This window comes from Rhineura floridana, chromosome 5, assembly GCF_030035675.1.
Source record: "Rhineura floridana isolate rRhiFlo1 chromosome 5, rRhiFlo1.hap2, whole genome shotgun sequence".
NCBI classification, from domain to species: Eukaryota; Metazoa; Chordata; class Lepidosauria; order Squamata; family Rhineuridae; genus Rhineura; species Rhineura floridana.
In genome coordinates, this window is record NC_084484.1 from 85,331,770 (window position 1) to 85,352,336 (window position 20,567).

At 42.8% G+C, this 20,567-nt stretch overlaps 1 protein-coding gene across 8 annotated transcripts in view; it reads left to right on the forward strand.

Moving 5' to 3' along the window:
• Positions 1-20,567, forward strand: part of LOC133385083 (uncharacterized) — an 80,870-nt gene that overhangs the window by 32,379 nt on the left and 27,924 nt on the right. For all 8 annotated transcript variants that reach the window (XM_061627364.1, XM_061627372.1, XM_061627371.1 and 5 more), the window contains 2 exons: positions 7,514-7,678; positions 19,289-19,376. In XM_061627364.1, coding sequence (XP_061483348.1) covers positions 7,514-7,678; positions 19,289-19,376 — 253 coding nt within the window. The remainder of the gene's footprint in view (positions 1-7,513; positions 7,679-19,288; positions 19,377-20,567) is intronic.

Consider the following 20,567-nt stretch of genomic DNA (forward strand, 5'->3'; position numbering starts at 1 on the left):
TTGTATCTATGCAAATAGTTTCTAACAGTGCAATCCAGTACATGTCTACTCAGAAGTAAACTCCTTTGGGTTAAAAGGAACTTACTCCCAGGTGTGTATTGGATTGCAGCCTAAGTCATTAGAAGGTAATCCATAAAACCTGACAGAAATGTTTTTTCAATGTTACTCAGATTGATTGTTTATATAAGTGATATTTTTGTTCATAAGTATCCAGGAAAGAGCACATACATATTTTAAAATTCTGAATGGTATATACATCTATGCACTAAAATGGAAAATGACCACAAAACTGGGAAAAGCACCAGTGACCAGGGGGTGAGTGGGGGTGGGGAGGAAGGAACTCACAGTTGTTTTAGCAGATTTCTTCTAGCTCCAGTTCTTCCTCTCTTTTTTTTCAGTGCTCTAAAATTATCAATATAGCTTGGGGCTGTATTTTGCTGGGAAGGGAACTTCATGTTTTCTCCACATTGGCCATAGTAAACCAGGCTGGAGCAGCATTTGCTCAAGCTGTGCATTTTGACAAAGCCCTGCCTTCTGGTTTGATGATGCTAAGATTCCCAGCACAAAAGCTCTTTTGGGATGTAAATGGAGGGCAGTGACCTAACACAAGGATTGCTGGGGATCCTGGATCTGGAAGCATAAAGAGTGGCAAAACAAACAAAATAGCAGAGGTAACATGGAAAGTGCTGTTAAATAGAGATTTTCTTTTTAGAAAATAGAAGTAGACAGTCATCATGTCCCAAACAAAAACAAAAAACCTTCATAGTAACAGCTTATATAAGATGACTTGGTGTTAATATAAAGCATTTCTGTCAATGTCTAAAGCACTAAATGTATGAATAATGGTTATATGAAACTATAAACCAAACAGAATCCAAATCTCCCAAATCCTGATTATCTGCTGCTACTATTTTTTTAATTGTTTTTAAAGAAACTCAAGTATTTTATTAGTTTCATAGAAGCAAGTTTCAGGGACTCTACTTGTATAACACAGACTTCAGGGACTTTAGTCTGACTGTACATAACTGTTAGATGTTTTCAAAATTTTGCTGTTATGTTACAGCACTCATAATTATTCCCAGTGCTGGGAATAATGCTGCATTTGTGTATAATCTTTACTAAGCTTTTACTAAGTTGCACAGCCACTACAGTTTTTGTAGCTTCAAAAGATTAGTACATGCAAACATCAGCAATCTGAAAGTTTTATGTTGATATAAGTGAGTATATCCTTTGTTGTGGTTTTAAGGATCCATTTCATTTAAAATAGTATGTCCAATCACAAATGATGATGTATTTATCATTTTTATATTAATTTGAAAAATGAAGCGGTTTCATAAAAGTGAAGATACCAGTGTGATGTTCCTATATTAATGTATATATGGTAAGTGTTGTTGTTTAGAAGATACATGGTAAGTGGAGTGAAAGAGGAGGGGGAGTGAATGGGCAGTAGAATGCTAGATGATTGGCTGAGTGTTTAAAATGGCTGAACATATAAAAGGAAGAGTGAGAGTGGAATCGGGTGTGGATGAGGTGAAACTGAGTGGGTTGCTTGGTGGGGTTTAGAGGGTTTTTTGCCAGGAGAGAGTGGAGAAGGAGGGGGGTGGAGTTCGGATTAGTATTGAGTAAAACCATATGCTTATGTGCCTTAAGAAGAAATCTTGTTAATCTTGTTAGCTTTGTTATCTTTAATAAATACTTAATTTGGTTTACCAAAGGCCTGATCCTTGGCTGGGGTTTCACAGACCAGAAGGGAGGGTAAGGTAATGACCAAGGCTGAAGGGAAACTATAACAAATGGTGGCAGCGGTGAAGAAAATAACAATACCAGTATTCAGAGTCTCTGGGAATACTAGTATTAGGACATGACTGGTGGTTGCCTAGCAGGGGGATCTGTTGAGATCTGTGCTAGAGCGGGGAGAGAAACAATAAAAAAGGACAGTCCGGACTGGTGGAGTCCCTGGTGGTGCCTAGTGACAGGCAGTAGCCACGCGCAGGTAGGAACCTGACAGGGAGAGCCAGGGAAGGGCGTCACACGTGGTGGCAGTAGCGGTGGGATACGAACAACAGAGAATCCAGATACGAACAAAGGAGACTATGTCACAGGTGTTGGCTGTAGCAGTGGTACGAATACTAAAGAATCCTTAACAGTGGTGTGGCAAACAGAAATAACAAAACAAGATTACTTGTGAGAGTGACTGGCAAAGAGTGAGTGAACTCAAACACCATGGCTGAATATATAAAAATGAAAAGAGAGGAGCTGGTGGAGAAGTGCATAACATTCAATTTACCTCACGAGGGTAAAGGGGTAGATGAATTGAGGGTAGCACTAATAGGATTTGCAACTGCCCAGCAAAAACAACCTGTCAGGGAAGAGATCCCAGAAGGATACTTAAGCAATCCCGCTTATATAGAGTATTTGAGAGAGAAGTTGAGGAGGGAGACTGAGGAAAAAGATAAGCAGAGGGAGTTGGAAGCTGAGAGATTGAGGATGGAAGCTGATGGGAAAGATAAACAGCGAGAGTTAGAAATTGAGAAGTTGAAGATGGAAACTGAGAGATTTAAGATGGAAGGTGCAGAGAAGGAAAAACAGAGGGAGTTGGAATTTGAGAGAATGAGAATGGGGTTTGAGGAGAGGGAGAAGCAACGAGCAGTGGATGCCGAATTACAAGTAGAAAAGTTAAAATTTGAAAGAGAGAAGTTTCATTCTGATGAAACAAGAAAGGACAGAGATAGAGCAAAAATAAAAATTACTCCAAAGGACTTTGCTGTCTATGAGCCTGGTCAAGATCCTCAAATTTACCTCAGCACCTTTGAAAAAGCAGCTCAGTTGTGGGGGCTACCTGAAGATGAATACAAGCAGTATTTATCAAACCTGATTAAAGGGGAATTGGCTGAGGTATACCAGTATTTCCCCTCAGACAGGCCCGTCACCTATGCTGAATTCAAAGAAGCAGTGTTTAAAAGATTCAGACTGGGGCCTGATCATTTTAGAAAGCTTTTCAGAAACTGCCAGATACAGACAGGGAGGTCTTTCGTGGAGCTGGGGGCAAAACTGATGGACATATTTGGGAAATGGCTGACAAGTGCAAAAGCTCAGTCTGTGGAGGAGGTGAAAAACCTCATGATATTGGATCAATTATACCATCAGTTACCACCAGAAATAAGGCTCCTGGTCAAAGACCGTTCCCCTACATCGGTGCAGGAGGCCGCCAAGATGGCGGATCACTTTGCCTCCAACAGAACTGGCTGGGTGGGGAAAACATCAAGAGATTTTAAACCCAGACCATATAATGCTGGCAGAAGGGATGTGATACCACAGCGAGTGAGTCCTCCAGTAAAATCTGAAGGGCACAGAACACCCCAGAGTGGATCTGTGTACCCTAAAAGTGAGGAGAAATTATGCTACAAATGTGGTAGACCGGGGCACCTACGTTTTCAATGTGAGGTTGCCAACCCCATTAGTAATCCTGCTCAGACAAGGGCAGTGAAAACAGAGCCCAAGGCTTTAGAAACAGCGAAAAAGGTTCAGTTCTGCCAGATAAACTGGACAGAAGTAACAGACCTTGATTCAAGTCTGAGAGAGGAAGTGAGTGTACAAGGGGCAAATTATTGGGCATTGCTTGATACTGGTGCCGCTCAGACATTACTGAGGCCAGATTTAATAAAATCTGAGGTAATATTACCTCAGGAAACTGTGACTATCCAAGGAGTGAGGGGTCAACCAGAAAGCTTGCCTGTGGCCCTGGTGGAAATGACTTGGAGAGGCCGAGGGGGCAGATATAAAGTAGGCATTAATGCCCAGCAACAAGAACCAGTAATACTGGGAAGAGATGTAATGGGAGCCCAAGGAAAGATATATGTAGTGACCAGACAGCAAATTGGCAGAGAAAAAGAAGCCATATTAAGGGGGGCTGAAACAAACAGGGTGGAATCTGTTAACCAGCCTCAGGTCACCATAGCAACCACTAGCAGGCCTGCTGAAGGAGACAAACTGTATCAAGTGGTCTCTGATAAGAAAGAAGCAGAGCAATTCAGGGAAGAGCTGCATAAAGATATAAGTTTGAAGCAGATAAAGGAACAAGCTCTGACCCAACAGATTCCTTTCACTGACAAACTGAGGAATCAAGTTGTGTGTGAGAATGGGATTTTATATAGACTGTGGATGCCCGCTGAGAGAAAGGATGAATGTGAACCAGTGAAGCAATTGATAGTACCTAGCAAATACAGAACCAGATTGCTAGAGGTAGCCCACGATGTCCCATGTGCAGGACATCTGGGAATAAAAAAGACCAAGAGGAGATTGGCAGCACACTATTATTGGCCAAACATCTCCAAAGATGTAAAACAACATTGTCTACCTTGTGGAATATGCCAAAAGGTGGGGAAAAGTGGAGTAAAGACTAAGGCACCCTTAAAGCCCCTTCCTATAATTGGACAACCCTTTTATAGAGTGGGAATAGATTTGGTGGGCCCTTTTTCCAAACCCAGAAGGCATGGCAAGAAATATCTATTGGTGGTGGTGGATTTTGCCACCAGGTACCCAGACGCAGAAGCACTAAGATCTGTAGAAGCCCCTGTAGTGGCAGAGGCTTTATTAAAAATCTTTATGAGGCTGGGTTTTCCTCATGAAGTGCTGACGGATCAAGGCAGTGTATTCGTGGGAGATATGGTTATGGCGTTCATACCCAGGAAACATGACAAATTACAGGCTAACTGGGAAGGACCATATACCATCAGAGAAAGGCTTGACACAGTGACGTATGTAATCACCACAGACCAATTAAACAAAAGCAAAGTGGTTCATGTAAATATGTTGAAGCCTTACCATACCAGGGATGCACAGGTGTTGCAAGTTACCTTATTCCCTGAGGGAAGTGGGCCTGAACTTCCAGATTTGGTACAGGAAAGCAAAGACAAAGGAGGGGTAGATCAAGTGGAATGGTCAGAGGAGGTGAAGGAGGAGGTAAAAGAAGAGATTCTGAGAGTTTTGAAAACCTATAGGAATCTCTTTAGCAACAAACCTGGCCGAACCAGTATAGTTATACATTCCATTGATACTGGAGATCATGCCCCAATCAGATCTGTTCCGTACCGTGTGAATGGGAAAGTTTTGAATGAGATCAAAAAGGAGGTGGAAGATATGCTGGAATTAGGAGTGATCAGGGAATCCATCAGTCCCTGGGCTTCAAGTATTGTCCTGGTTCCGAAAAAAGATGGAACGACAAGGTTTTGCATTGATTATCGGCTAATCAATAAAATTACTGTCCCAGATGCGTATCCTATGCCTAGGGTAGACACAATGTTAGAGTTATTGGGGGCAGCAACCATTATCTCTACACTAGATCTCTGTAAAGGATTTTGGCAAATGGAACTAGACGAGCAATCCAGAGCCAAAACTGCCTTCAGTACACCAGATGGGTTATATGAGTTTGTGACCTTACCCATGGGACTAAGGAACTCACCAAGTTCATTTCAGAGGCTAATCAATACTGTGTTGCGAGGCATGTCAGATTTTGCAGTGGCCTATATCGATGACGTGGCCATTTTTAGCAAGTCGGTGCCTGAGCATGTCCAACACCTGACAACAGTATTGGAGGCCTTAAGAAAAGCAGGCCTCACAATAAAAGCTAAGAAATGCCAGTTTGGACTAAAGGAAGTAATCTATTTAGGACATAAGGTGGGGAGTGGGAAAATCACCCCCTTATGGAGCAAGGTGGAGGCAATACAAGCGTGGCCGATCCCCTTAACCAAAAAACAAGTAAGGGCATTTCTGGGTGTTGCTGGATTTTATAGGAAGTTTGTGAGAAATTTTGGGGAAATAGCAACCCCCTTGCATGAATTAACAAAGAAGAAGTGTTCTGAGCGTGTGGTATGGACGGATGAATGTCAGAAGGCTTTTGATCTACTGAAGCAAGCCTTGTGCCAAGGACCCATATTAATAGCACCAGAGTATGAAAAACCATAACACTATGCTGCAGAGGTGGTCCTGGGCCCTACAGGACTATCAAGTGGACTTCCAGTTCATAAAAGGCAAGGACAATGTACTGGCCGATGGACTTTCCAGGCAAGTGGCTGGGACTGCAGTGACGTGACCAGACAGAGGAACAAAGAAAGACATTTTCCCCATAGAGACTTTTATTTGTTAACGCGACGTATAAATCCTGGAACAGGAATAATACTCTGCCGTTGTTTTAAGGGGGGGGGGAAATGTGATGTTCCTATATTAATGTATATATGGTAAGTGTTGTTGTTTAGAAGATACATGGTAAGTGGAGTGAAAGAGGAGGGGGAGTGAATGGGCAGTAGAATGCTAGATGATTGGCTGAGTGTTTAAAATGGCTGAACGTATAAAAGGAAGAGTGATAGTGGAATCTGGGGTGTGGATGAGGTGAAACTGAGTGGGTTGCTTGGTGGGGTTTAGAGGGTTTTTTGCCAGGAGAGAGTGGAGAAGGAGGGGAGTGGAGTTCGGATTAGTATTGAGTAAAACCATATGCTTATGTGCCTTAAGAAGAAATCTTGTTAATCTTGTTAGCTTTGTTATCTTTAATAAATACTTAATTTGGTTTACCAAAGGCCTGATCCTTGGCTGGGGTTTCACAGACCAGAAGGGAGGGTAAGGTAATGACCAAGGCTGAAGGGAAACTGTAACAAATGGTGGCAGCGGTGAAGAAAATAACAATACCAGTATTCAGAGTCTCTGGGAATACTAGTATTAGGACTTGACTGGTGGTTGCCTAGCAGGGGGATCTGTTGAGATCTGTGCTAGAGCGGGGAGAGAAACAATAAAAAAGGACAGTCCGGACTGGTGGAGTCCCTGGTGGTGCCTAGTGACAGGCAGTAGCCACGCGCAGGTAGGAACCTGACAGGGAGAGCCAGGGAAGGGCGTCACAACCAGCTAATCACAAAATAATGATTTATCATTTTTATATTAATTATTAAAAATGAAGCTAACTTTTTTCTCAGAAGTGAAGATACCATCTAAATTTAAAGGTATGTTGTTATTCACCTTTGTGCTACTTATTCAGTGAGCAGCTCTTACTGTCTGTATAGTGATACTTCTTTTTTATATTTCAGATAGTAAAAGAACATGCATTTTTTCTTTAAGCATTGTTTGAAATAACAAGTTTGAATTTGCTAGTCTTCAAGGTGCCACAAGACATGGCTACCCCTCTAGAAGTTTAAATCTGCACATAGCACCTGGATTACCCTTCTGAGCTATTTATGTTGCAACTCTAAAAGGAGTTGTTATATTTTCATAATTTGTATCTGTGGTTTCTGTTGTATTGACTATAAGCTGCTTTTTGGTCTTTCAGGTAGCTGAAAAGTGGAATAAAAAATCAGTAGTAAAAAAAATAATAATGTAGATTATATAAATGCACAGTTTTTTTTTAAAAAAATAGTTTTACTCCTAATACATTAAGAATGGCACATCCAGTACCATGTAACAGTTCTCACTACCCAGCACTGAAGTTAAATGCTTGAAATTTCTTGCTGACTTTTTTCTTTTTTGTTAGTGTACAAAGACAGGGGCATCTCTTGTACTGCCAGAGTTTCTGCTAAAATTTCCAGTTGAGAACAAACAGGAATTTCATCAGTCCATGAAGAAAGTGCACACTGAAGGCCAACTGCTCATGAAGGAACAGTGTCTACATCCTGCAGATGGCAGACTTTATAGGAAGGTGAACTATTTTGCATTGTTCATCATATTCTCTCTGTGTAGTAGACTTTTAAAAATAAATACAGCAAGTGGGAGGAATGGGCTACATAGGTGGGATGGATACAGAATAAAACCTATCAATAGCATATCACTAGACATTGTAGGTAATGTAGTGCAGGGATTCTTAAGGTTGCCCAGAGGTTTTAGTGGCTTGAGATAATAAACACAAGGGATTGTGTTCAACTAAGTTCTATTCAGAATAAATGTAAATGTACTGCCTTCAAGTCGATTCCAACTTTTGGCGACCCTATGAATAGGGTTTTCATGGTAAGCGGTATTCAGAGGTGGTTTATCATTGAATAGGCCCATTAAAATTAATGGACCTTCGTTTGTAATATCCATTAATTTTAGTGTGTCTGTTCCAAATATGACTAACATTGGATACAACCCAAAGACTTTTGGGTTGCAGACATGCATAAAAGGCTAATATAGTTAACAAGAAAATAATCTAAAACAAAATTATCAACACCTTATTTCATCATTAGACAAGGCATGTAGCAAAAAAGTCCCACTATTATAAGCCTGTAAGTGCTATAGCTTATAAACATGACATCTGTTGATTTAATAACTTGAGACATGTTATGCATGATGCACCAGCTAAGGTCTGCAAATGTGCCAGATTTCAACCCAATCCAATAATGATTGCCACAACAAGTTAAAAAAGTGTTGAAAATAGACAAATTTTTACTCCAGTTTTTAAATGGGCACATCATATATTTCTTTCAAATTTTGGTGAAAACTACTGGTGTGTTTTATTCTGGCTAGCTGAGGAAAGCAAGCTTTCATTGGTTTGGTTCATAGTTGTTACAGATTTCCTGAATAAAGTGATGATGCTGTATAACATAGTAGTTAGAGGATGGCTGCCCTTGGGCATATTCATGATTTTATTCCAGTATTTGTTCTCACAATGACCTTGTGTGGTAGGTCATGTAGAGCGGAAGTTCCCAAACTGTGGTCCATGGACAACAAGTTGTCCACAAGCTCCATTCAGTGGTCCATGGAGTGTCTACATTAAAGACTTCCTGCTTCCCTACAGACCCTCTCAAATGTTGAGATCAGCAGAGAAGGCCCTTTTGGTAGCTCCATCACCCTCAGAAGCTTGGGGAGGGGTGGCCCGGGAGAGGGCATTCTCTGTGAAACTCCCCACCCAGATCCATCTAGCAACTTAATTGTACAACTTTTGGCAAATGCTGAAGACACACCTCTTTACCCTGGGCTGTGACACCTGAGATGTATATTTTTAGGACCCACCCTTATTTTCTGTGATGTTATTTAGGTTGTTTTTAACTATTTTAATTATGTGTTTTTCAATTGTTGTAACCAGCCCTGGGACCTCTGGGTGAAGGGCTGGTAATAAATTCTAATAATAATAATAATAATAATATTGATTTTAATTGTATTTTTATTGCTTCTTTCATTTCTTATATTGTATTTTATTGTATTACAATTTGAATTTTATGGGATGTAGATTATAATAAAATACAATATAAAAATTGGGATACAATTAAAAACATAATTTAAAATCATGTAGCACCTAGCTTAGTGCATTTAAATTGCTCAACAGCAGAAAAATCATTAAGTGGTCTGCCAAGACCATCAGCAATTTTCAAGTGGTCAACTGGAAAAAAGTTTGGGAACCACTGATGGAGAGATATAGCAAGTGTGGCAATGTGTTCATGCTGGATTATGTCATGAGTTCCAATATGGTTCACTTGTTTGTGCAGTGTAAATGCAGATGATATGTCCCTGTATGTGTGGGATGGGTGGATTTGTGTATGTGTGTGAGAGAGCAGGTGCGCATGTGGTGTGACGATCTTGGGGGAGAGAGAATTGGCTGGCATGGGGGAAATGAGTGAACTGGAACAAGAATTGGATTTGAGTAAAGAATTGAGGGGGTGACTAGCCTGTGGTGGTGCCACAGAATTTGTCTCAAATTTCAAAATATGTCTATGGATCCAAAAAGCTGGATGACCCCATTAGACCATTACACACTGACGGCAGAAGAGCAATCAATTGATCCTAGTCTCCAGGTTTACTTTTCAAATGGCAGGGAAAGGAAGCAAAGGCAAAAAGGTTGATCTTGACTCCTGTGCTTCATTTCTGTCTAGTGGGGGAAAGGCAATGTGGGTATTAGAGCCCTAGTACTGCCCTTCTGAAGGTAGAAATACAACTTGATCCATGCTGGTCATTTCTATGTGGTGGGAAAAGGATATAAATTTAATAAATAATAATAATAATAATAATAATGTGCAGGGATTGGGCTCTCATGTGAACATTCTGTAATGTAAAATACAATGAAGAGACTGAGGAAAATGGCGACTAGCCGCCAGATGGCATTTCGACAGCTCTGCAGTGCTCTTTGCTTTTGTTTTTAAAGATATTTTAAAACTACTGAAGTAATCACCAACATTCGCCTTCCTGCCGTTTCTTATCTTCCACCACACCAATTACTTCTGAAAAGCCATAAAATTGCTGTTTCTGGCTGACGGAGAGTGAAATTTACACAGTGTCTTATCTTACCTCCTCCCCCCTCCCTCCTGCGGTCTGGTCTTGCTCATGATGAGGAGCTCCAACAAGCACCAACAAGCACTAACAAGTAAGCAAAGAATAAAGATTTTCAATATCCCCAGTGGCACTGAGGAACAGTTTGCTCATTTAACTGTGTGGGCTGTAGGAAATTCACCTTATTTTGACACTTCTTCACATTATCCAACTCGCCCATTTAAAGCAACAGCTGGAAATATGGTTCACACTAGGAGAGACTATAAAATTCTGGGGCTGACCCCATCGGAGCTTGTCCTTCACACTAGGAAACTCAAGCAAGCAAAGATAAATCGCTTTTTTATCTCTAAAGAACAACCGGAGAATCCAGTGGATATGACAGACGGAAAGAGGCTTAAGGGAAGTGGGGCCAGTATATCTAGAAGCCCCAGCAGAGATGACAATAGAGCCAGCAGTCCCACAGCACAAGATGAAAATACTCCTCCCTTGACAAACACTCCCCTAGACTGGTCGCTGGAACTTAATAGAGCGCTACAAACAGAGCCTCCCATCCTTTCTGTTCCTAACCTTGCATGGGAGCTCGCTGCTGTGGAAAATCTGGACCAGATGAAGGCTCCTGCTGTGGCCAAAGACCAGACGAAGCCGAAAGTTGGGTGCCAGTGTCCTATTCACCCAACCTGTAATGATTCATCATTTAATACAAACTTACATACTCCCCTCGATCCATCAAACGAGGAGAATCCACTAAATATAGACAGCAAGTTCCCACTTGAATGCTGGCTTTTTATGCTAGCCAGGGACATTGATCTTATCAAGATTTTTCTGTCTGAGTCTAATAAACTTTTAACCACATAGTGGAGGCACATAGCAAGCTTACCCGATGGTCTGGTAGCACATCATGGGGAACCCAGACTTCTATAAGTCACCTCCAAACTACGCGAAGGGTAAAGCAGGGCACTAAGATGCCCATGAATTCCTCCAGGAATAAACGAAACAAACAATGTAATATCATAAAAAAGAGCAACATCTCCAAGAAGAGCAAGAACATAAAACACCCAAAGTTTAAGCGTTACAGCAAAATGAACTTTGCCAAACTTTTTCAACTACTGGACGCTATCCTTAACCAGAAGACTGATCGGAGGTTAGAACCTGTAGTGCAGCAGGAACATTTGGATGACGACAAACCTGCCCCCAACCACAAAGGTACATCCCCCTCCCCTTTACCTCCTGCAACTACCAACCTCCACCAGTGTCAGACTTCAGACCAGCAAGACCCTTGGTTGCTTACATTCTTGGATGCTAAATCAGCTCAGAGTCACCCTTCTGAGGCCAAATGGACCTTAGCCCTTAATCGTCTGAAGCTAGTGCTGTCCAACTACCCTAAACCGCCGAGTCACATTGTACTTAAAGAATGCACGGCTCACCTTCTGGGAATATTTGAAAGCATTATGCCAGGCCTTTTCTCTTCTGGAGATATATTCAGTGTGGAATATTTATACTTTAACCAGGTCACAGCTCGAACTATAGTCACCCTCAGCTCTCCTGAAAAAACTAGCCAGCTATTTAAAAACAGACGCCCTTCAATCAACTGGCATAACCATAACAAGACTCTTCGAAAATATAGCCATCCCACAGCCCTTAATTAGTCGTTCATTCATATCAACTAAGAACCCCTTGGTAACGTCAGCCCCTGCGCCCGGAGAAAACTTAATTGAGTTGTAAGCTGAGATTGAGCAACCCTTACCTCCATGGGCACCACCTCACCTAGCCAATCCTAAGTCAGCGGTTACGGATAATGATCCAGCCCACTGTCTAGGGAGTGCTGAAGGGAATGACTTGCCCACCGAAGAAGAAAAAAATCTATTTGAGGCCTACGTTGCTCTACCGGCACCAGCTCAAATAGACATAATTTCAAGGCTGCAGAGACTGACTATACAACTAAAGCACCTGTTGGCTGCGACGACCAATAACAGCGCCCGGAAAGAATACCAACTGATGGAGGAGCCTCTTAGGAAGGCGGAGGTAATCCTCATGTCAACAACCTTTAGCCACAGGCCTCCAGTAACCAATATACATGCTCTTCGATCAATCACAGCAGAAATTAACCTGCCAGCAGCAAATTTAGCCCAATTTCCCATAAAAAAGATTCAGATAACCGCGCCCTCAAGGGCAACAGTTGCAACAAGTGCAATGCCTACTTGGACAGAAATGAGATGGCTGGGCAAAAATTAGGAAGGCTCCCCCCAAAAGGCACCTGCCTATAGGGATTTTCCTTCTAACCCCAAACAGACACCAATATCCAACGTCAGTCAGAAGGATGCAATTCTAGAGACAATCGAGTTCTTCTCGACTGAACCACCTCTAATGGCCAGTGCTTCTCATATGCAGAAAACCTTACCATCCCAACAAACTACGGGAAGCAAACCTGCTAAGCCCTGACTAAAAACAATTTGCTCGGCATCCCGGCTGTTATTTCTCTCCTGGAATATCGCAGGATGGAATTCCAAAATGGTAGATCCCTTCTTTTTGGATTATGTAAGCAAGCACGATATTGTGTTTCTTCAGGAGACCTGGGCCACTGAGGCTCCTGAACTAGATGGCTACTCCACTCATTAGCTGGCAGCAACGTCCAGTGATAAAGGCGGCCACCCCAAAGGGGTCCGAGTGTGTTGGTTGCTACAAACCTTAGAACCAGCGCCACCAGACTGGACTCTCTGCCAGAGTTAGCCATGTCATTAGTTCTCAAGCTTAATTGGATGTCTCTACTACTAATAAACGTCTACCTCCCCCCAAATCGCCAGAAAAAGCGAATAAACAAAATCTGACAAGAACTAGAGGCCTACATAGCCAAGCTGACAACGCTCTACACAGAAGCGACGGTGGTGATAGCAGGCAACTTCAATGCCAGGATAGGCCCTATATTCCCCTTTCCATGAAGTCCCCCCTGCCCCTGACGAGACCCATACTCTACCAACTTGCCGCTCTAAAGATCAAGGGCTTAACTATGCCGGCTTCTGTCTTATTCAAGCGCTATTCAGATTGAATCTTGTCTTAGCAAATGGGTCCGTGGAGGGCGACAAAAGCGGCGAATTCACTTCTCTCTCCAGCATGGGAGCATCATCAACTGATTTTTTCATAGTGTCCACCGACCTATTAAGTAACTTGTCCTCCTGCATAGTCAACGATCGCCCTGACAGTGACCATCTCCCTTTGATCCATTCAATGTGCTGTGGTGTCCAAACAATCCACATCAAACAGCCCCCAACTTTGAAAGCGGTCCCGGAAATAAGAGCTTCACATGTCAGATGGTCGACTAAGTTGGAGAAGGATTTAAAAGGAATAATTTATTCACCCAGCTGTCTTCGTCATCACGAAAAACTACTAGCAGCGGCCCCTGGAGATGTTAGCTGCATATTATGACTTGATCTTAGATGTACAACATTGTTTAATTCCCAAGCCATCGACAACACCCCCCATCCGTCCACACAATTCCAAACCATAGTTTGATAAGGATTGTGTTGATCTGAAAAAAATTGTTAGTAGAGAAATATAGGGAGTACAGAACAAAGGACCTCCTGACTCTGCCTGCCAAGTGCCTCGCATTAAAAAAGAAATACAAACTTTTAATTAAGCGGGGGGAAAGTTCTGCACTGGCTCACCTTTGGCAGTCCTTGATTGCAGCCTCAAGATCTAAGAACTCGTCCATCTTCTGGAAGCTGGTAGCCAGGGGTTGACCTCGTTGAATTACCACATACCCGTGAATTCATGGGAGTCGCATTTCCATAACATCTACTCAGGAGGCCTAATTGGGGCCGAATGGGCATTGAACCCCACAAACGATCTCCCCAATTGGCCCCCAGTCTCCGTTCAGGAAATCACCTCCTTAATCGCTAACTTGAAGTTGGGTAAAGCTCCAGGGCCTGATAACATTCTCCCAGAAGCAATCAAATTTAACCCAGAGTGGTGGGCACCGGTCCTGGCAGCTTTATTTACAAATATTGATCGAACTGTCTGCATCCCTGAGGACTGGGGCCTTGCCACTATTATTCCAATCTTCAAAAAGGGTAGTTGTGCGGACCAATTAACCTGCTAAATATTGTCAGCAAGCTTTATGCAAGTCACCTACTTACAAAACTGCACATTTGGATGGAGCAGGAAAATATTTTGGAGGAGGAGCAAGCCGGTTTCAGGGCAAGTCGCTCCCCCTTGGACCACGCCTTTGTCCTATAACATCTTGTTGAAAAATATACCTCCAAGCCAGGGGGCGCTCTTTATTTATTTATTTATTTATTTATTTTAATTTATATACCGCCCTAAGCCCGAAGGCTCTCTGGGCGGTGTACATAAAAGATAAAACAAGCACAGTGTATAAGTACAATAAATCAAGAACCAAAAACAAACAAACAATAAAAGAACCAAACAACGTCCAAAATACAAGATAATAGTGAAATACTGTTAAAATACACTTTAAAATGCCTTTAAGCTGCCTTCATTGATTTTAAGGTAGCATTTGATCTTATTCCAAGAGATAAGCTTTGGTCAAAACTTGAATCTACCAACATTGACAAACGCTTATTAGCTTTGATTCGTGGCCTATACCAGAACACTCAGGTTCGTATACGATGTAATAGCACTGGCAACTTGTCTAGACCCATTTCCACCTTCAAAGGAGTTAAGCAGGGCTGTATTTTAGCCCCCACATTGTTCAATCTATATATTAACTCCCTAATCAAAACCCTGACGTAATGCCCCACGCACCATCCTACTTTGTCGAATAGGCCTCTTTCTATTCTTCTATATGCCGACGATGCAGTACTTTTGTCTCTCACAAGTACTGGCCTTCGTCGCCTACTCAGAGCCGTCACCAGTTATTGTAACAACAAACTGCTGGTCATTAATCACAGTAAATCTAAGGTTGTAGTATTTACAAGGAAGAGGGTGAAACATCGGTGGCGAGTAAATGGTATTCCCATAGAACAAGTACTATCATACAGATACCTGGGAATAACCCTTCACTCCTCTGGATTATGGCACCTGCAGGCAAAAAATGCTAGGGCAAATGCAATGGGGAGCACTAAGGCACTCCTCTCCTTCGACACGAAGGGCGGGCAATTCATTCCATCCGCGCTGCAGGTATTCTCTGCTAAAGTCATCTCCCAATTACTATATGGCGCCCAGATAAGTGTCTATGGCGGCTATACTTCCTTTGAAGCTATTCAAACTAAGTTTCTAAGGAACATATTGGGCACTCCCCCATGTGTCCCGAATGCCAACCTACGCCTTGAAGCTGGGCTGCCTACCATTGAGGCTCGTATATGGGTGCTTAAATTCAGGTATTGGCTAAAACTGATCTTTGCACCAGTCGGTTTGGCCCCTCTCGTGTTATCTGATATGTACCAGTCAAAATGGAAAAAATCTCTACTTACTAAACTTTCTGTTCTGGGTTTCTCTTCCTCTACTAACCTAGTGCTAGGCTTCTCCCAAATGAAGTCAGCTATTACGCAGAGAAAATTCGATATGGAATTCCAAAACCACCTGTCCCGTGCTGGTCTTAACTCTGACCCTAGCCTTTATTCAAAAGCTTTTACCTCTGCGCACTATCTGGCCCTCCTCCATACACCTAGACTCAGGAAAGCATTCACACTGGCCAAACATAACATCCTACCCTCTGCACTCCTAGAGGGTAGGTACCAGAAAATCCCACTCTCTGAACGTCACTGTCCATGTGATACTGGTGCTGTAGAGACTGTGAGTCATGTTTTACTAGAATGTTCCTTTTATCATGTCCTCCGCATCCAGTTTATTACTCCTTTCCTTCAAAAATTTCCGGGTAGGGACCCTGCTTTTTATGTACATTATCTTTTAGCTGAAAAAAAAAAAACCTAGTAACATCCAAGGTTGCGAGTTTTTGTGATGCGGCGATTAAATATCGAAAAGCGCTGCCAAAGCAATGACCGTTGGAGTTTGAAGAACGTTTTTTAGACTGAGTTTATAGACTTATTAGTATTCAGTTATTGTACTGTTAACTTTTATGATGCTTTTTATAGTTTGTACTGTGATTTTTGCTGGTCACTGACCGTAATAAATACTCATTGATTCATTCATTCATTCAATGTAAGAAAATGAAGATACTGTGAAGAACGCTTGAATGTAACATGGTTCTTGTGCAAAGAACTGTGGGGTTTCATCTTGTCCAGAAATGAGGCCTCTTTGTGAGAGCAAAGATTTTTGCAGTTTCATTTCCCAGCTGCAGCTAATTAGGAGGCCAAGTGGGAACACCTGCTTATCTGTTAAGAACCTGGTACCCAAGGTCAGCCTAGCCTGGGAATGGTGGGCCTACGTGCCAGTTAGGCATGAAGACAAGAAGTATTACATCATGAAAAAGCCCCTTGATTGGCTAATTAGTTCTGGACTGTTACTAGGCACTTTTCCGTAAGTATAGGAGTGAAATCTTTAGCCTTTGTTCCCCTGGGTTCCATCTTGCCTATAGGTGGGTACCTGTGTGGGTTCCACTGCCATCTACTACCCAAGCTGTGCATCTCTGAGGAGATGTGGGACTTTACAACAACTACCTCTTCTGCAAGTAGAGACTAGGTTAGTTAGTTGTCTTGTTTTGTTTTGTGTCTGAACTCTGTTTGTATTTTTACCTGTCCCCTGTTGAGTGTGAGTTTTGAGGAACCATTTTGCTGCTATTAATTGTGCACTTATGTTTTATTCAATAAAGCTACTTCTTATTTACCAGTGTGTGTTCATTGCAGGAGAAATTGGCTCTGAATCTGGTACCTTGGCCACTGACCACAGACTACTGTGTATTTGGGTTTGCCTGAGGCTCCAGGACAAGGAGTGCCCTTCTGGCTCTTGTCTTTTGGAATCCCTGGCAGGTTTATTTCTGGGTTCTGGGTGTTCCCTTGACTCAGAGTGGTTACCAGTTTAAGGGGTGGCGGCAGTCTACCTACCTTGCAGGGCTGTTGTTGGATTACTTAGCCCTGACAAGGGGAGATATTTTGCCAGTATCAATTGCCCTGGGTGGGAAATTGAGTCCTGGGACTGCACAGAGTGCCAGGCTGGTGGCACTGGTGCATGACAGATACAATTAAAAATAGACTGATGAAGCTTCTGTGAACTTGTATGGTTCTACTTCTGGCTTTGAAGAGATATATAGATATTTTAAGGCATTAATTTCAAAAGCTCAGAAATAGGGGATAAACATGTATTTAAGCATTGTTGTTAAAAGTTATAAATAGAATAAGTCCTGTTTTTAACTTATCTGTATAATAAAAGGTGTGTTTTAAAGCTGATTAAAAATGTTTTAAACTAATATAAATTAATACATTTTGTAGGAGAAAGGTGTTCTTAATGAAGAGCAGTCAATCAGCAAAGTGAGAGTGTCTAGCTTGTGGCCAGAGCTGAGACAGTTGTGATCATTTCTGGTGTCTTTAGCTCAGGCATACTGTTAAATTCAAAACCAAAACAGGAGAATATCATATTCTTAAATAACTACATGATAGCTACAGGAGTGAAGTGAACAATTCATTATGACCCATCAGATAAACTATCCAGAAATGGGGTGGGGGATAAAAATTGTGTGATTCCCCCATTCTTTTGTTTCCTCCCTCCTTGTTATACTTAAGTGAGTACAGTAGGGCCCCACTTCTCGGCGTTCTGCTTCTCGACGGTTCACTAATACAGCGGTAGCATGCCATCACGTGGGTAATGTGTGTGAGAGAGTGTGTTGGGACTGGGTGTCGGTTGTTGGGGTTTTTGTCCCAACTTTTTCCTCCTCCCTCTTTCACCTTTGTCCGTTCATGGAGCTGGTTTGGGGTGTTTGGTTTCAGTTGTTCCCCCCTCTTCATTTTTAATCTGCCTGCCCCTCTTGTTTGGGGATGGCGGAGGCTTCTGGTGCCACCTCTGTTCTTGGAGCTGCGGCGGTGACGTCTCTCCCTCCTCCAGGGCCGTTTCTGCACCCGCAGGCAGAAGCGGCGAGTCTGAAGCTTGCCGTGGTGGTGGCTTCTGCTCGCGACTTGCTTGACCGCGTTGTCGTCATCTGTCCCCTCCCCGCCTGGCCTCATGGCGATGGTTTCCTCCCCCCATGGCTTGCTACTGCAGCTGCCTGGAGCACTCGGTGGTGGCTCCTTGTACTTGCTACTGAAGCACCTTTGGAGCTCACGGTGGTGGCACTCTCCCCTGGCAACAGCCTTTTTTCTCCCTTCCCCCCTTTCTATTTTTGGAGCTTGTGGTTGCAGCTCCGGTTGAGGGGGGAGGCAGCAGCGCTTGGTGGCGCAGACTGCCTAGAGTGCGTGCTGGCGGTTCTTGGCTCTGCTAGTCGACTGCGGGGTTGGTTGACCTGTCACTGCCCCCCCAGGCACCTGTCTACTCTCCCTTGATGGCCGCCATTGCTCTCCCTTGAGGGGCATGGTGCTGTCAGACTTTCCTGCCTTTTTCACCACCATTTTGATGCTGTGTTGCGCTTTACAGTGTTTTTCACTTTTCGGCTGGGGTCTGGAACCTAACCTGCCATATGAGTGGGGCCCTACTGTAGGCTGTTAGTCTATACTGGAAACATTGATAAAATAGACAGATGAAGCTTCTGTTAACTTGTATGATTCTACTTCTGGAAGGAGGAGTGGCAAGTCAAATGAACTGAAATACTTCCAAAATAGATAATCTAGGTTGTATGATGGACAGATGGCAATGGCAGCAACTAATGTGATAACTATAGTCCTCTGGATGAGCTGCTACAGACTTAGGGCTGTAAGCACTATACAGTACACAAGTTTGGAAGATCTTACGCTACAGAAAGTATAAGAACGGATGGAGAAAGGAAATATATATAGCAGGGAGAATAGAGAAGCATGTTTGTGTGTGGGTGCTTTATAGACATATATAGATATTTTAAAGCGTTAATTTCAAAAGCTAGGGGATAATGTGCTTCAGTATTGTTAAAAGTTATAAATGGAATAAGTGCTATTTTTAACTTACCTATATAAATGTATATGTATAAATGTATAAAATGTAAGGTAAAGCTGATTAAAAATGCCTTTAAACTAATATAAATTAATTCATTTTGTAGGAGAAAGATGTTCTTAATGAAGAGCCGTCAGCTTGCAGCCTGCCAAATGTTGAATGCTGTTCTCCCATAATTCTTCAGCAACAGATTGGTATGAAGGCATTGCAGACTTGTTAATTTCATAATTCAATATTCAATGTCTTTATTTTAATTTCCACTTGAAAGTGTGCTAGTTTGCTTTTATAAGCATCATTCCATATGATTTTTCCCATTTATTAATTTCTATGAATGTTAAAATGGTTTTACTCACTGGAAAAGTGTTTCTCTGGGCACAACAATATACCTCCAAGTGGGTACTGTCTTCCTGTGCTAGCGCTTGAGGTAGAAAAGAGTTAACATTCCAGCTAACCATCACCACAGTCCCCAGGGCTAGTGCCAGGCATGCTGGGGCCCTTGGACACCAGCCTGCCCTGGGTCCTGGCACATGCATGCCTGCATGGCACCATCAGCCAAGTTGGCAGCAGAGGCATCAGGCCCTTAGGAAAACAGCCGCCATCTTGGTTGATGGCAGACTTGCGCCTGCAGCAGAACAGGCCTCAGCATGCCTGGAGCTGCCCTGGCGACCAGGATTTACTTTGAGAGGTAGGTGGAGCATGTTGCAGGCAGCCGTCACGGGTCTGCACGGCAGTAGGGGGGGTGTCTCGGAACTCCCTCCCATGACCCGCACCATGGATCATGGAAGCTATTGCTACCCACCTACCCTGAGGGGCCCTTCAGGCCGGCCCTGACAGCCCCTTCCATGGAGTGCTAGTTTGTTGTCTGGCCAAGCTTGAAAATATAATCTCATAACACAAATAGAAAACACTAACAACATTGAAGCAATTGTAACTAACGTGAAACTAAAACTTGCACATGCTAGGCCAGTTCCTGACCCTTTAATTTCCACCCAATTTCCTTATGATTTTTATTGCCTTTTTTGCATCCCAGGGTGGGTCTTGGAGGTGTCCTGGTGACCCCAGAGAAACACCTTTCTCCTGTGCGTGTAAAGATGACCTCAGGTGGGTAGCTAGCTCCACCTAGCGGTTGAAGGCAGAAGGAGTGCTGTTCAATTTTGCAGGGACTTCTTGCTTCCTGTGGCTCCTTATCACAGTTCTTTCTGCCTTCATCAAAGATGGTTGACTTTGCTCTCTGCTCTCTTGGTTCAGGCCTGTATATTTCTATGTTTGTTTGTCTTTAGTTGTCATTCCTCTTGGGTAGGTTTGATCCTTTCTCCCATTCGCATGAATACATACATACATACACGCGCACACACACACACACACACACACACACACACATGATA